At 38.4% G+C, this 17,804-nt stretch overlaps 1 protein-coding gene across 1 annotated transcript; it reads right to left on the bottom strand.

The window, feature by feature from the left end:
- Nucleotides 1-187: 187 nt before the first annotated feature.
- On the bottom strand, nucleotides 188-16,356 carry dmgdh (dimethylglycine dehydrogenase). The gene is made up of 16 exons (XM_030151104.1): nucleotides 16,148-16,356; nucleotides 15,710-15,878; nucleotides 15,033-15,131; nucleotides 14,785-14,949; nucleotides 12,938-13,142; nucleotides 7,995-8,243; nucleotides 7,689-7,887; nucleotides 6,122-6,291; nucleotides 5,871-6,024; nucleotides 4,780-4,945; nucleotides 3,204-3,334; nucleotides 2,226-2,443; nucleotides 1,524-1,681; nucleotides 1,379-1,438; nucleotides 1,098-1,232; nucleotides 188-1,011 (listed from the first exon to the last, which is right to left on the bottom strand). Exons 1-16 carry the CDS (start codon nucleotides 16,267-16,269, stop codon nucleotides 799-801), a joined length of 2,613 nt encoding a protein of 870 aa, XP_030006964.1. The 5' UTR covers nucleotides 16,270-16,356; the 3' UTR covers nucleotides 188-798.
- Nucleotides 16,357-17,804: the final 1,448 nt, after the last annotated feature.

The raw sequence follows: 17,804 nt of genomic DNA, 5'->3' as shown, positions 1-17,804 counted from the left end.
TGGATTAATGCAACAGTTTCAGTGTTTGGTCACTGGAATGCTGTTTTAAAATGTAATTTAAAATGTCATTTTAATGTATGTTTTAAAAATTTTAAATATCCATTTCGCAAACAGAAAACTGCACAAAAACTACAAATAGTAGGAAAAAAAATGGCCAAAAACAACAAACACAAGGCAGTGAGTAGATTTAATTATCGAGGTATTAATGTACATCATATTAATTTCTTACAGTATTAGTAAAAAACAGATTTCTATAAAAAAATATACAGGTTTTCAAAGGATTTGACTTTTGGCTATTGTTCTTTTTGGCTATTGTTTATATGTTTTACATGTGTCACAGCCCCAAAATTAAAAACATTCAAAACTAAACATGAAAAGCACCTTTATTTCACCCTTCCTGTCTGGAAATAATAATTACTTTAAACATTCCTCACAAAAGGGTCAGATACTGAAATGTAAACCATTGACATCCATTCACAGTCATGGAATTACAAAAAGTCAATTACTTTTATAACACTGTAAGACATTGTGGTCAAAATGAACAAAAACAAAACTTTATATGCAGTAAGCCTCTCATTTCAACTTCCTCTTTGTCAAGGAGGAAGAGGAAATTTTGTGACAGACCTGGAATAGTCTGAGACAGATTGACACATACAGTTCAGAACATGGACATCATAAGACTTCATTTTTCACATAATTTTTCTCCTTCATTAAAGCCTCAGACCTCATCGCAAGTCACAAAATTCCTTCAATTATTCTTTTGTTAAAGTTCTTCACTGGCCGATGACAGGTCTGTCCTTATGCCTTGCTCTTTGCTTTCTTCTGGAGGCGGGTCCTTGTGGGCTCAGTGAGGACTAAGGGCTCCTGGATGACCATGGCGGGGTATTTTCTGCCCAGCAGCTCTACCTCCACCTTCTGGCCCACAGAGCTCAGCTCCACAGGCAGGTAGGCGAATGCCAGGCTCTGCTGGGCAGTGTAGCTGTAGGCTCCGGAAGTTGTGTTGCCGACCACCTGAGGAGATACAGAGATTCAAAAATTACATCGACCATAAAACAGATACCACTCTGGCACTTTGGTGTGTATTCAATGCTGCTTACCTTCCCGTTGCACCAGATAGTTTCATTTCCTTCAGGATCTATATCGTCTGTATCCACTGTGATGTAGGAAAGCTTCCTCTTCAGACCCTTGGCTTTGATCTCCTGAAGAGCTGCTTTTCCAATGAAGTCTCCAGGCTGGAAAACACAGATGCAATGTTTGTTCTGGTTAATAATTTATACTAAATGAGTGAAGAGATATATTATCAACAAACAATGAACTTACAGTTTAAATGCGCAACATAATGTATTTACTGAAAGTAAAGATAAGGATAGCCTGTTACCTTGTTCAGTTTGATGAAATAATCCAATCCAGCCTCCAGAGGATTGGTATCACAGTTCATCTGTGAAGAGGAAAAAGGTAAATTTAAAAAAAAGCTTCATTCTTTAGGTCTTTCTAATGTTTGTTGCTTCACTGTGTGATTTTACCTCAGCTCCCCAGCCTCTAAAGCCCTTTTCCAGCCTGAGGGAGGCCATGGCATAGGTCCCAAAATTGTCAATGCCTTCATCCTTTCCTGCTTCCATGATGGCCTGGTACACGGGGGCCATGTTCTTCTGGTCAATGTAAAGCTCCCAACCAAGCTCACCTTAACACACACAAACGAAAAAACAGGTATAGTTTCACCATGGAGTATGCGTCGCAACCCCATTTTGCAGTTCTCATTCTCTAAACATACACTTATTATATTGAGTGGTTGGCTTAGTCAACGAAAAAGAACTTCATGGGTTTTTATTTTTTTAAAAAAAGGCTAGGATTTATTTATTAATCTGAAATTCGTTTCTAATTTCAAGGGTCAAAAATGTATGCACCATAATGCACTGTAATGCAAATTGAACCTGAATCCATCTTTGATTATTTTGGCAGATCACATTTAATCCATATGGTCAAAACATATGGTCAAACACTTAATAGATATATTTTTTTATTATTATTTCTGTTATAGAAAAATAAAATACTAAAGGTTCCAACCAACAGATTATGACACTTTGAGGGAATTCTTGCAAATAGTGAACCTATTTAATGGTATTTTACGTTACTTTATTTAACTTGTACCATGATAACAAAAAGATTTTTAGATAAATGAATGTGTAAAAAGCAAACAGAATGTGGTATTAAAGTGTGTTTGGTACCTGTGTAGGAGATCCTGATGGCCCGGACAGGGAGTCCAGCCAACTGGATTGACTTGCAGTGAAGAAATTTGAATCCAGCATCACTCATATCCTCATTTGTCAGTTTCTGAAGAACTTCACGGGAGTTCGGTCCAGCGATACCCAGCACTCCTATGTCATCTGTTACATTGCTGATGTCGACATCATATCCACCATTTACAGCTTCTGTCTCGATCCACCTGAGTTAATTTCAAACCAAACATTTCAGAATGAAAACATTTCTACCCAAACATTAAAGTGATTAGCGTAAGTAACAAATATAGTGTATGCCATTCTTTATTCTATTAATAATTTCACATTTTCCCTACACAGACAAATTACAGCCACGTTTCATTAGAAAAAGTGACCTCTCTGAACTCTGCAGTTTGCTCTCTTTGCCACTAGAGTTCGCTTTGTTGCATAGCTTTGTGGTAAAGAGCTGGATTCTGAGGGTATAGAAAGGAATGTTAAAATGTTCTGTATCCCGATTGGAGCAACTGGAGGGGCGTTGTGTTAACAGCTGTTAAATGTTTTAGATTACTGCTGTATATGAAACACATTATGACGCAGTTTTACTCAGCACAGCTTGAGACTCAATCCTGGCAAGTGTGTAATGAAATGACTTTCCACTAGTACTTGTGTATATATCAATTGCCCTCATTGATTCTGATTCTAATAAGGCTAAAACTGACTTTTCTTATCAATGTAATGTTTAAACAGTGACATAATGCCTCTGAAGCTGTAGTATTTAATCTATAGCTACCACTACTCAATGCAGCTATACTATAGCACATGATTCACTGACTGAAAGTTCATATAGAGGCCATATTTTGTTACAAGCAAAAACACAAAAGACCCATTAATATTCATAGTAACTTTATGTTATACTTGCTTTTCAGTCTAATTCATTGTGAATTAGGAATGACATAGTGGATGTGTCATCAGCTGGATGTATTTTACCTGAGGTCATGAAGCTCTGACCCTGAGCCTGTGATGAGCAGGAACTCTCCTGGTGTCAGCTGTGTGATTGTGACCTCTGCAAAGACTCTCCCAGTGGGTGTCAACATGTGGCTGATATTAGTGTGGCCCACCTGAAAGCACACAGGTCAAAGGACACCAAGTCAGGGAGAAAATTACATACGCATTTAATTGGGGTTGACCAATGTATTTTGCGGGTCTTTTTTTCTTGTTTATTTTTTGATTTGTAATCAAGGTGGCATATTTATGTAGACATGAAAAATTTAAGTCATACAACATGTTGAAGAAAAGCTTTTTAGCATTAGCACATTATCTTGTGCAGACTGGTATTGACAATATTTCTCAACTTAGATGAAAATTGTAAATAATTGAGCTATTTTATCATTAGTGAAGTAGCTCACTCATTAACAAGTTTTTTAAGGTAAAGTAAAAAATTGACTCAGTTCAGAAGCATCAGACCGGTGCAAAAAGCAGTGTTTGTCAGCATGCAGCAGGGTGGTAGCCTAACTGCAGACAGAGATACAGCTGTATCACAGTCAGCGTAACATATTTTTACATTTATTTATTTTATCAGATATGAGCTAAAATTATTTGAACACGTAAGTATTAAGAAAACAACATACAGCCACTTTAGCAACTGTGTGATAAAAAGCTAATGCTAATATCAGCATGAGAAAGTACACATAGTAACAATGCTAACATGCAAGCTAAAGCAGCTAGCATGGTGTTTGGTTCCCTTTGGATAAATTTAAAAGGTAAAGGCTATAATGTCACATTTTATCTTGTATTGTGTTTACAGTAAACCTATCAGAAGCTGTAAAAGGATTTTTCAGTCCAGATAAAAGTGGTGTCTCACGAACTGACTACATTTTAGTTCATTTTTAGCTAAGCTATATATGCATCTATATTGAATTTAGCCATTATTTTTGTCAACTTGTCTCATAGACTGCATGTTAAAAGAGTTATGGTGACATCACCAAGTGGTTTTCGAACTGTGACTCCAAAGCCTGAATTTTGCATTTTGTGGACAGGAAGTTACCATATTTGGACAAAAGGGTGGGGCTGGGTGATGGATGAGCTAATGTTAAATGCATACCGACATAGAAAAGCAGTAAACTGAATGAAATATTAGTGTAGCAAAGTTGGTCATATTAGTAGAACCAATTAACAACAACTCAACAATAGTTGAGTTGCTTGTCAGGACAAATATGTTTTAACAGATGCTCAGAAAGTGTAATTCAGCGGACAAGGGAGCTGTCAATCATATCTGTCGATCAAAGCCCAACACAGATGAAATAAAAGCTTTCCGAAGTGCTAAAATTCTAATAGTGGATTAATTTAAAGATGGTCCTTCAAAACAGTTATTATAGAGCCCAAGAAAAACTAAATTGACTATAAGAATATAATAAAATGACAGACTTCGTATTTTTAGAGACACAATATACTTCCACACAGGGTTCACTTTGGAGCTGCTGTCCTTTCCCTGGGACTTTACTCAAGCTCCACAGCAACAGAAAGCTAACATTTCACATGATAATGTATCATTCAAGTGCTCTACCTTGGGCATGGTGTTAGCAAACAGGCGGTCCAGCAGCTTGTGTGAGTCCTTCCCCTTTACTGTGAACTTGCCGAAAGGCGTCAGATCGATCACCCCCACCTTTTCCATCACCAGTTTGCACTCTCTGCCAACTGGTCCGAACCAATTTGTGCGTCGGAAACTGGGCCTGAGCACAGCATGAGAACAATGACAGGTTTATATTTGTGTGTCATTATTTTAATGAGCAGCAATGTTTAACACAGTGTTTCTTTTATTGGCTTTATTACATAATGTTAAACTGGTGTGCTACTGCCAATGTGCTGAATGCATGGTTTCTGGCTATAACATTTGTGCAGAGAGCTGGTTATGTCACAGCTGTAAATCAAGGAAGCAACAACTGCAGAAGTTGTGCCTGTTGCCGTTATTGACAGTTGTCTGTATGTGCTACTGAACATCAGCAGCTGTCCGTTTTTAATCTCAACTTTACTGCCCCTCAGGGCTGTGAGGAGTTTCGCATGTATGTGCAATCCCCCGGGACACTGCCCACATACATTTACTCTGACAATCATGTATGTGCGGTTCACCAGTGTTCATAAGTGTTTTTTCCACTACATAATAATCATTTCTATCTATGTGTATATGTGTATGGTGCACTCAGAAAGAAATACAGCTGTGCTGCGCAGTTGTTTTGTTTGTCCACTGCCACTCTACCTCAGCATACCTCCATGATCTTTTTCTGTCAGTGATGACAGGGTATTGTATAATAGGGAAAGAGATGTGGTATGGCTCAACTACAAGAATGCTAATGTCAGCTTGATTAGAAGACTCCAACAGCAGTTAGAAATAAATTAAATGTTCTAACAAAACAAAACAATAAGAGTAAGGGGATGTTTTGTACAAATGTTTACTTCTCACAACAACAGCCAATAAATTATCTGCATTGTTGTTATTGTGTTGATCATGAGTCTAAAATTACTAACTATTGTTATAGTTGAAGCAAAATTCTTGCATCATATGTGAAAACACAAACTTATGTTGATGCAACTTCTAGTGACCACCAAATAAACCACCTGATTTACTAGTGAAGTAAATCCTCTGTCTGAACACCTTACTTGTATCCAATATCATCTCCAGGTTTGTAGAACCAGTGAGGCTGCTCCCAGCCGGCATGAAAGCCCATGGATCCTTTGCCCTTCAGCAGCTCATAAACCCCGCTCATCCGGCTGGTTGGTCGGCCTTCAAAACGCTCCTCCTTGGGGTAACCCACTGTGGACATTGATGTAATCATGTAGAATATCAGTATCATCACAAACAGCTGAAAGCTTTGTGCACTCAGTGTCTGGTAATCTTCTATTGTTCTTACCTACGTTGTTGAAGCCATATGATTCTCTAGCTTTGGCACACATGAAAGGCACATCTGTCCATTTGCCGTAGCGGTTGGGGTCACACTCGATCAGGTCGTAGGGAGGCTCACCATTCATAATCCAGTGACTCAGGAACTTACCGATACCACCTGCATGAATGACTCCATACCTGTAACACATCAAATCCAAAACTATAATGCAGTCAGTGTGAAATACCACCTACTGAGTGATTAAAATATTTCCTCTAATAAAAAAATATGGAAATCAGTTACAATACATTTCAGCCAGGGGCATCATAAACATTAACAAATGAACATCAACAATGCATAAATACTGAACAAGGAAAAAATAAAGATGGATAAAATTCTGGTGTCTGTCCTATGGTATAAATGCTAGTTATGCATAATGTATATTTCTACTGTGTTAAATAAACAAATTCATCAATTAAATCACATAATTTTCAACACTTTGTTGAAGGGATGCACAGATGTGTCAGCTGAAAATCTGCATTGGTTGAATTGATTGAATCTGAATATTCAATATTGTGAACAGAAGTGGCTGATACTCAGCTTTTTTTCATACATTTGTACAATTGCTCATTCAGTGACTTCAGTTGGATGTATTTTTACCCCACCCCCTGAAGGGGATGCATGGAGTGTTGTTTTTGTTTGTTTGGTTGTTTACACTCTAGCAGCAAAACTATTGGTTGAATTCATACCAAATTGAATTTATGGATTGCCAGTGACCCAGAATAGATGTGGTTACATTTTGGGAAAAGTTGGCCAAAATTAAATTTTTTTTATGAATAAAAAAAAAAAAATGTTGTTCTCCCATTTACTTATAATTACTTAAAATGGGCAAGATTTCAAATGTCTATAAAAACATCAATTTTGTTTCAATTTACTTCAAACTTGGCACATATATAGAGGCAACTGATACGCTGACATCACCACACTCATAGACATGATGACATCAGCTGGATCAATGCCAAAATAAGCTACAATATGTGCGAGGGGCACCACTTGTTATACATATAATGAAGATTTCTTTGTTTCACTAGAAAAATAGAGGTGGTAAAAAAACAACAAAAACATTATCAATAACATTGGTATCAGTCAAATCGTCATTTTAAACTGTACTGGTCTGGAGTTTTACAATCAGAGCATCCCTGCCTTGTTGCTCTGAATTGTCTGATTTCAGTAACTATGAATGTATGTATGTTAATGTAACAGCCAGAGTTAAGACTTTCATAATCAAAGCTCTGTTAGAAATTAATGCTTTTTATTCACTGAGATGATGGAGGGTTTCTGATTTAAGACATTTACTGGACATACTGAGTTTGTTGTAGTGACTTGGGCTGACAGGAGTGGATCAAAATTTGGTTTCCTATTTCTACATGTCTAACTCTTCTCATCAAACAAAGAGAATTAGAAGAAATGATCTCCTCTAATACAAGTCTGCTTCAAAGACAGGCCTGGTACCTTCCACAGCTGAAGTAAAGAAGGTCCTCTTCTACTATTTGAGGAAATAAATAAGTAAGCAACCCATATATTTTCACATACGAACCCAAATCCAATGGCAGTCCAGTAGTTGCGAACTCCATGGTGTGGTCCGACCATGGGCAGCAGGTCAGGGGTGTATGTGATCGGTCCAGACACAATGTTGATAATGTCAGCATTCTTCAACACAGGGACCATCTCCATAGCCATCTCTACGTGCTCCATTATCCTATCAAGGTCTGACTCAAACAGTTCTTTACCGAAACCTGCAACGAACACACAGATCCAAAAAGACAAGACAGAGGAAAAGTCATGACTGATATGTTGAAAATTGTGCAGATAAATTTTTGCGCTTCTATGTCTGCAGACTAACCTGGAGGCACTCCATCTGTGACCCAGGAGTCCTGCAGCACCATCTTCTCCATCTTCTCATAGGGACCAAATAACAGGCCATCTCTCTCCTGGCGTAGGTAGTAGGAGCCCTCCAGGTCTCTGATAACAGCCAGCTCCTTCTTCAGAGCCTTCACCTCTGGCACCGTGGCGGTCACTACATACTGGTGATGCACTGGGATGGTGGGGTGTTTGAACCCAATCATCTCACCTACTTCTCTAGCCCAGAAACCTGAGAAAATGACAGGTTGGTTGCTCATATGATATGTTTGCATTTAAGATGAACAGCATATAGAGTACATCATGTTCAGGACATGTTGAAGCTGTGAGAAGACTGCCAGGGTTATAATTTTATTAGTGAAAAGCTCCTGCGTTTCATTGGGCCATGGATATAAAGTTTATGTCTCCTGGTAGGTTTGATGAATAAATGTGTGTATGTTAGTGAGAAGCCACACCTCCCAAAACGCCACTGATGTAAGGAAAAGTGAATCATTTGTTCCTTGTCCCCAGAACAGATTTTCCAGTAAGTGTTATGCAAATACCTTTATAATCTGTTGAATATTGTGCAGCACAGCACAACATACAGGGTGGGGAAGCAAAATTTACAATGAACATTTAGTTGTTTTTTCTCAGCAGGCACTATGTCAATTGTTTTGAAACCAAATATATATTGATGTCATAATCATACCTAACACTATTATCCATACCTTTTCAGAAACTTTTGCCCATATGAGTAATCAGGAAAGCAAACGTCAAAGAATGTGTGATTTGCTGAATGCACTTGTCACACCAAAGGAGAGTTCAAAAATAGTTGGAGTGTCCATAAAGACTGTTTATAATGTAAAGAAGAGAACGACTATGAGCAAAACTATTACGAGAAAGTCTGGAAGATACTATTAAAGAAGAATGGGAGAAGTTGTCACCCGAATATTTGAGGAACACTTGCGCAAGTTTCAGGAAGTGTGTGAAGGCAGTTATTGAGAAAGAAGGAGGACACATAGAATAAAAACATTTTCTATTATGTCAATTTTCTTGTGGCAAATAAATTCTCATGACTTTCAATAAACTAATTGGTCATACACTGTCTTTCAATCCCTGCCTCAAAATATTATAAATTTTGCTTCCCCACCCTGTACAGGTCATTCATTACAGTAAAACTTCACTTGATTTCATTCACATTCCTATGCAGTGTAAAGAATTGACAAATATTGAACAAGATTTATGAACTAGTTCAGTTAAGGACAATTTTATGTCTTTTTCTCTTTCATACATTTGGGGAAAACTTCTGCGCTTTTAGCAGAGGATAAAAAAAAAAAAAAAAATCAGCCCCTGAGATTTGTCTTTACATTTAGAAGCAAAACCATTTAGAAAACCAGCAAAAAATATCGTAACCTCAACATACACACAGTATGTTAAGAGAATACTGCACTATTGAGTTAGTCTCAACCATAGGAAATGAGAACTATTTCTAAAATAGAATGATTTGCAGTGGACTAAGTGTATGTCTAAGAGTTATAAATATATGCATATGAAATGTACAGTGTGTACAACTGGCACTTAAAACAGCTGCAGCACGTTCTGCTCCATTCCTGTGAGCCACACCGAAGGAAAAACTGACAAGTCCTCTCCACAGATATCAGACATCTGACAGTCATCTAGAGTGTATTACATAACAGAATATCACGCAGGGATTTTCAGGTCAGAGGAGTTCCTCTCTTTGGTGCAGAGCATTATCTCTGTGAAGATCTAAAAGCCCTCAGGATTGAAATATAGCTATGACAAAGTATTCTTGTTCAAATGTGTTTCCCTAAAAGCTTTTGATTACACCTAGAAATCCATCATAAGCTCAGATACTTTGTACCCTAACAGCTTAAGATGAAACATACAGTATGAGATATGATATGATATGATATGATATGATATGATATATATGTATCGTCTCATTGCTTATTGCACTTTTCTATAAACCTACCTATGGTCTGCTTCTTCAAAACTACATTGAACAGAAAAGTACAAGTAGTTACAGTTTATGTTCCCAGGTTTTCTACTATAATGAACTAAAGGTTTGCGCTGAACTGGGAAAACCACACTCTAAATATGCTGCTCCTCCTTCTGGGAACAATCTGTAAAATGACCTGAAATCTAAAGAGCTGGTCTCATTGGACACTTTCACAGTGAAACTTCTGGCTGTACATACTTTGACTGATTTCCAGTTGTATTCTGATAACTTTCTGATGTAACGTTTGTTCATGTCGTGCTATTGAATGATTTTGTAGTTTATTTATTGGCATGTGTGACATTTAAGTAAGTATGTATGTTCTTCTGTCATGTTTTCTAAACCCTGTCAACAGTACCATGCTGAACGCTCTAGTGAGAGAGATTTTTAACCTCAACAAGCAGTTAGTTAGTTTTAGTTTTGAGTCTGTAAAACGGGCTTTTTAAACATATTTGAGTACAGACTTTATGGCAGCTCAGTGACCTGCTGAGTGAAACTACAACCAGCTGGAGCACTGAAACCTGTCGATGTGTGCTGCTATCTTCAGCCACACTACTTAGGTCAATCTCTCAAACATCTCAAAAACTCCTTTATACAATCAACTGAACATTTAATAGAGTCCATTTTGCTATGCACATTTAAAATTATCTTAAGTTATGTAATTGCATGTAAGTACATTAACATATCTATTCTGTATGTGCTCCATATGTGAACTTTATCCTGTGGTGGGGGATGGGAAGCCATGCATATACTCAACATTCAGATAAGGTCCCAGGCAGTTTAGGCAATAGCTGGGCAGCAGAGGAGTTTGTTTACCAGACGCTTGTACACAGGGCCGATTCACTGGGTTACCCTGAAATAGTACACTAATGAATGGAGTGCACAACCTCACATAAATAAAACCTTTGAAATAAACTCTGCTATTTCCACAGTGACAGGCACTAGAAGTTCTTCTGTGTGTGAATTTATAGATGGACTAATCAGGCTTAGTTTAAAAGTTAACTATCACTGCTGGCTCAGTGGTCAAAACATTTGTGACCTAAATGTGTGAAATGGATCCTGTGGGGAACATTCCAGGGAACATGATCTTTTTCCTTGAATTTGGGATATCACTGGTCAGAGGAGTTAACTTCATTGGGAATAGGAGCTTGTACCACAGCTGCGACAGAAAAGAATTCAGGAAAATAAGATGTGGAGGTGGATAGAAGTGGTGATGGTGTCAACAAAAGGAGAGAAAGGAGATGAAAGTAGGTGGAGAAAGTATAATTGATGATGGCTGGTGGTTTGCAAGCTGGACAAAATAGTTGTTTGTGGGTTTTAAACACACAATGCATTAAAAAAAGACTGAGGCTGATCCTTCCTTGCTCTGTAGAAATTTCATGGATGAAATCTGAAACATATGCTTTCCCATGTTGGTTATGTGACATCTGTTGCACATGTTTTTCAAATCAGAAAAGAACCAAGCAGCACACATACAAAACTGACAAGCAGCCACACATAAGCTTTGTACACGCTCGTAGCATTATTTGCAAAAGTCGAGATTTACCCACATGTGTGGAACATTTTTTTGGGACAGGAATGCCTGCGAAAATGGGTCAAGCTAATCTGCAAACTCATGACCATCAGTTTAATGTTAAGGTCTGTCAATTCAAAAGAAGCATCTGCAGCAAAAAAAAAAAAAAAAAAGTAAGGTCTGGCAGAAGGCGTGCATTTGCTGCTGCTTTAAGATTGGATGAGATCTAAACTGCTGGCCTGTTTGGATTGGCTGCTGGACACAGTGAGGGCAAAAGGCCAGCAGGACCCACAACATAACTGGTTTCATCTGGAGTACAAAATGTGCACATTCAGGATTCAGGAGAGAAAAACACGGAGCCACATAAGGTGAATGAAACAGTAAAAACCTTGCTCTGAAAAGTCTCTGTGGTGCCGTTTACATTTTAACACCTATAGATGCACTATAACATCTGCTTGGAGGAACTCTCAAAGAAGTATTTTATCATACATATGTGTCCCGATACTGATTCCCCAAGTTTAAAATCTGTTTTCTGGACGACTGCCACTACAAAAAAGCAATGTGTAACTGAAGCACTAAAAAATGTTACATTATCCGCTATAAAATAAGAGGGACGAAAAGGAAGAAACTAAGCAAATTCCAGAACCTGAACCTTTTCTTGACAAGCAAGAACAGCAGGCGGAATGGAGATGTTGCCAACAAAAACCCCCCTGAACTGGTACGGCCCAGTTTAGGGCAAAATCTCTTTTCGGTGAACTCTGCAAGCAGTGGTCTGTGTGATCAAAGGTCTCCTACTGTAGTGTCAACAGATAAACCCATTTTATACATAAGTGACAACAGAATGGGCCTTCACTGTGGTGCCATTTGTGAAATCTTTTTTTGCATCAAAACCATGTCTAAATCACAAGACATAGTTGTGATTAAATTAGTCAAAATTAAGCGAAGAACAATTATGTATTTCTGGGAATACTTAGATGTACGTCAGCCTATGGGACCTTGGAGTGGATTTCCAAAAGACACTGTAACTGAAGCAAACTTTGATGCAAAAACTGAACTTTTAAATCTTGTCATAAGCTAAAACAGGAGCTGAAGTTAATACACATAAACTATTACTATTGTAATGTGATGTAAACATGCTTAGAGTGTGTGTGACGGACTGCAGTGGGATGACTACGAATGAATGGTTGGATGTGAATGATTTTTTTTATATAGATGGATAGAAATACACCTTATACTGCTCTTTGTATGTTTTAGTTTTTATTAATGTCTGCTTTTTTAAAGAAAACATCAACCTGCCCAGGGACTACAGGTGGAAATTAGCACTAGTGCTACAACCTGGCACACTACATCTCTCCTGTTTAAGGTGAATGTATATTGTGCAATAAAAATACAAATAAATTAACATTGAATGACAAACCTGCTGAATTAACAATGCGATTTGCACGGATGGTTCCGTGAGGCGTCTCAACGTCCCATTTGCCATCAGAGGTTGGTTTTAGGCCGCTCACTGGGGCTGGGTTGTAGATTTGGGCACCATACATACGAGCCCCAGCAGCCAGAGCCATCGTCAGAGAGTAAGGGTCAATGTGACCGTCTCCTGGGGTGTACAGGCCTGCCAACACCTACAAACAGAGCAAATACAACTGCATGATTTACACCGCTTGTATTTGTCATTTCCGATTATTAGAGCAAAACAACTTTTTTTTTTTGCATTATCATGAAATTTGTTTCCATTCACCGGTATAAAGACGAATAAAAAATGTCATATCAAAAACTTCATATTCCCATTCCTATTTCCACATAATTTTCCATATCAGTACTTTCTGTGTGTAGTTCAGGAACATGCTTTGTATCTGGGTGCTTCTAGGAATCTGGTCCCTAAAAACAGGACATGGGGGCTAAAAATTCAAACCAGATGTAGACTAATGTTATGAAGCAAGTTTGGAAGCACTTTGGGTCTACTTTAAAAATAAATATTTACTGAGATAAAAGAGAAACTTTTTTTCAGACAAAACACTTTTTTTTTTTTTTTTCAATATTAGCTGTTATACAAAAATCCAAATGTAACACGGTAAAAAGAACATGAAAATTACGTGCTACTATGTTTTCGAATATCTTTTTATTCTCTCACAGGTGCATTTTGGGAATCGAAATAATTATGGAAGGGACAGTGTTTCACAAAAATGACCACTGTTGCAAAATCACTCTCGATTTATGTGTTTAAATGGGCAGGTTCCGCATGTAATATGAGTGGACACGATGGGTTACACGTGAAACCTCTAATGAGACTGCCAATTCATGAAAAAGCCACATGTCTGGATTAGAAAATCTACTAGGATCGACAAATTTAACAGTATCTTTATTTATAGCGTTATATGACATCATTTTAAGCCATGTGTTCCACATCAAATGAACTGACACCTAGGTAGTTTTTCTTGTCCCAATTTTGGTCCTATTTTTGGCCCCAACATTTTATTAAAAATTAATTAATTTTGGGACGGCTCAGAGCAAGAGTATAATTTTTTTTGCATTTATCTGAGGTTATCATTAGGTACATCCTGGGTGAAATATCTCAAAATTTCTCTTTTATTATTGGGTCTAAAAAGCTGGCAAAGTGCCAGGTACCAAAATGAACCCAGTTTCATAGAAGCACCCATTTGTCAGTTATTAATGTCAAATGTGTCCTGTGCAAATTTCTTTATGAAACACAAACAATAATGCAATTTTTATTATGTGTTTCAGTGTTAACTGCCAAGTAATGGCTCCTATTCTTCATTATGTGCACTGTATGTGCATAAATAAACTCAATAGGATCAACTACACCATAAAATGAACAGAAAAGGATAATTATATTCTTATTTGCAATGACAACTCATTGGCCACTGAAATATCATTGTCATGACAACCCAAAGAGTTGCTAAACGAGTAAATGTGTCAATATTCATTATATCACATGATTTAACTTGGAATCACCATATAATGAAAAACATGTCTCATGATCATTACTATTTTTCATATCATGAGAATCAGTGTGCTCTGAAAAATGGCAAATTAAGTAGGGTTTTTCTTATATGTAAATCTGAAATTTTGCAAATTAAAATAAGAAAAGAGTAATGCTGTGGTCCTGTGGGATGGATTTAAACACAATATTTACTTGTGCCACTATCAGGGATGATTACTTTCAACAGTCCATGTTCTTTTTCGTATTAACAATGAAACAAAATGTGCAGGAATCTGTGTTACATTGTGTTACTTTGTTCAGACCTTGTCCATATTGAGAAGTGGGAAAAGTTCATGTACTTTCTCTGGTCCAATAAAGTACTGTTCTGTCACATTCCAGTGAGTCCGGGTCATCTGGTACTTCATCTCATCCACCCGAGCTGCCGTTGAAGCGATACGGACACTGCCTGGGTTGTGAAAACCCACAGCCTGCACAAAAGAGCAGTACTTTTGAAACATAATGCACACAATGATGCATATCAGAGATTCTTAAACTGAGACAGAAACGTCACCTGTCCAGTCTCAGCCTCCAGGGTTTCATACAGTTTGATGCTGTCATAGTGGACCTGCTTGAGGTTAATGCCCGGATGGTAATATGTTGTCAAACCAGCCTGGAATTAAAAAGAAAAAAACACATAAAAATAATAAAATTAACACAAGTCATCATCTGGATTAGGTTGAGTAGAAGGTCTAAATTACTCTAATGTTCACCTACTAACCCCTTGATTCCACCCAGTGCATCCTGGGATAGGTTCCAGCCATGTGGATGAACTACAGCAAGTAAGAGTAACCCTACAACTGACGCGTCAAAGGCGTATTTATAGGATTTGCAGTATAGTGCATGACAGTGAACGAGCTACAGTGTAAAATGATAAGTGGGCCAAGACCTTAGATGCCTTGAAAACTTAGTGACAGCTGCCCTTGATGGGACTCTGCAAAGAGAAATTACTGGAAACACTTTGACATAATGAGACCTTCCAGGAAAACGATAACCACAGTCAGAAACAGTAGAGCTAAACTAACTAAACTAGTGGTATGTGTATAATAATCAGTAGCATGTGTTGCTATAAAGACAATCCCAGCTTTACCAGTGTTGATTTCTACATTATATTACAGTAAGTGTGAACTGTTGTGAAGGTTTAAATCTTTGGGATCAGTTCTTAGCAGATGACAGGTGTAGTGGACATACAGCATGCCAGGTGGACCCAGCGGTCAGCTCAGACTTTTCCAGCAGCACCACATCCTTCATTCCAGCTTTGGCCAGGTGGTAGGCCAGACTGACCCCCACACATCCACCACCTATGATCACAGTGTCTGCAGTGTCCTTCCATCGCTTTCCCAAAACTGTGGATGTGTCACTGGAAGAGACAAAAAAACAGACATGTGGTCAACTCAGTGATTCTGCATGATGATCCAAATGACACTGTGCATTTCCACTAGACATTTGCCAAAACCTCTGTTGTCCTGAAGTGCAACAGTTCCTGCAAACTGGAAGTCACTAAGTTCTGTTACATGACTCAGATCTATGCGCAGCTTTTACGCACAGGAGCGCATTACGCAGTAAATGTGTGCAATACAAGTCTATATAAGTTGTGTATCGTCTTCACAGGAAACTAGACCACCTCACCTTTCTTCTGCTTGTTTTCTTGGAGTACAGCTAATGGATCTCAGAGGAAGACGAGCAATTCCACGGCACGCAGATAAGTCTCTCCGCAGACGAATGTTGATCAGACTCAATAGTCGAGACATAATAGATGTAATGTCGTTAAAAATAATATATACTTAAGTTAAAGCATAACCAGCCCCTCTGACTCCAGCCTGGTACAGTTGTGTATAGTTACAAATATCCCACTTCTGGAGTGACGGGACGTGGACACGCCCACAGGTCGAAAACTGAGTCAGTTTGAGCAGGACGAAACTGAACCCAACTCAACCCTCACATGAATTAACGCTTTATGCGCCGACACACCGAATGTAGGTCACAGCCAGCCCCCAAAAAGAGTGAATGGCTGGTACTGTTTCTGAGGCATGTGTGTATGAGGCACAAATACACCAATATTTAGATTAATGTTAACATTAATGTGTGTCTGAAAGAGACTGAAAGGTACAGGTTCTGTTATAATTCATCTAAACTATGTAGTAAATACATCAAATGAGCTGTTCTATACTCACACAGACATGGACACATTATCTCTATGAGGTCCTTGAGCCTTTTATTGCAACACTGTGCTTTCAGACTACCTGGAACAGCTGCAGCAGGTTTGAAGTAGACAGTTATCTCTGACAGCTGTCAACTTATATAAACATGGGAATGCAAGAAACATTTAAATATATTAGTATATGCATGTGTGTGAAGAAATGCACATTCATCAAAAGGCTGATTGTATTATTCAGGTGAGTAGATAACTCCACTTTAGTCTTTAGAAAATGACAAGTACAGTGATTTCATTATGGAAGATAATGTGGTTGTCTGTGGAGGAGAGAGAAAGGAAGAAAGGAGGAAAAACTCTGATCAAACAGGATCAAATCTTTCACATTTTATGAGGGTTTGGGCGAATTCATTGTATGCTTTATTTTTCAGGTCCATTTCTAAACACCTGCTGTCATTTTTGTATGTGAAAAGGGATCTTTTAGTGAACTCACAAAGGCTCATGTTTGTTCACACTGTCAGCCAGTGTTCAGCTCTGATTTTTCACTTGGATCTAATTATATATTCCTAGGACTGCGCTCTTTTGCACTCAGATCTCTGATGTTGTTCCTGGTATCTGCTGGAGCCATCCTCTCAGCTTGGGGGTCACTGCCCCTAGTACCCCCATCACTACTAGTACCACTGTTATCTTCACACCCCACATTTTCTCTATCTCCTCTTTCAGTCCTTGGTATTTCTCCATCTTCTCATGTTCTTTCTTTCTGATGTTGCTATCACTTGGGATTGCTCCATCTATCACTACCACTGTCTTCTGATGTTTATCCACCACCGCTATGTCAGGCTGATTGGTTGGATATCACCATCTTGTCGGTCTGGATCTGGAAGTCCCACAGGATCTTGGTCTGTTTGTTCTCTGTCACCTTCGGGGGTGTCTCCCATCTGGACCCTGGGACCTCCAGTCCATACTCAGTACAGATGTTCCTGTACACTATGCCCACTACCTGGTTATGCTGTTCTATGTATGCCTCGCCTGCCAGTATCTTACACCCTGCTGTGATGTGTTGGACTGTCTCAGGGGCTTCTCTACACAGCCTACACCTGGGGTCTTATCTGGTGTGGTAGACCCTGGCTTCTA

Source organism: Sphaeramia orbicularis, chromosome 12, assembly GCF_902148855.1.
Source record: "Sphaeramia orbicularis chromosome 12, fSphaOr1.1, whole genome shotgun sequence".
In the NCBI taxonomy this organism is placed as follows: domain Eukaryota; kingdom Metazoa; phylum Chordata; class Actinopteri; order Kurtiformes; family Apogonidae; genus Sphaeramia; species Sphaeramia orbicularis.
The sequence above is the reverse complement of the archived record's forward strand: the minus strand, read 5'-3'. Positions and strand labels throughout refer to the sequence as shown.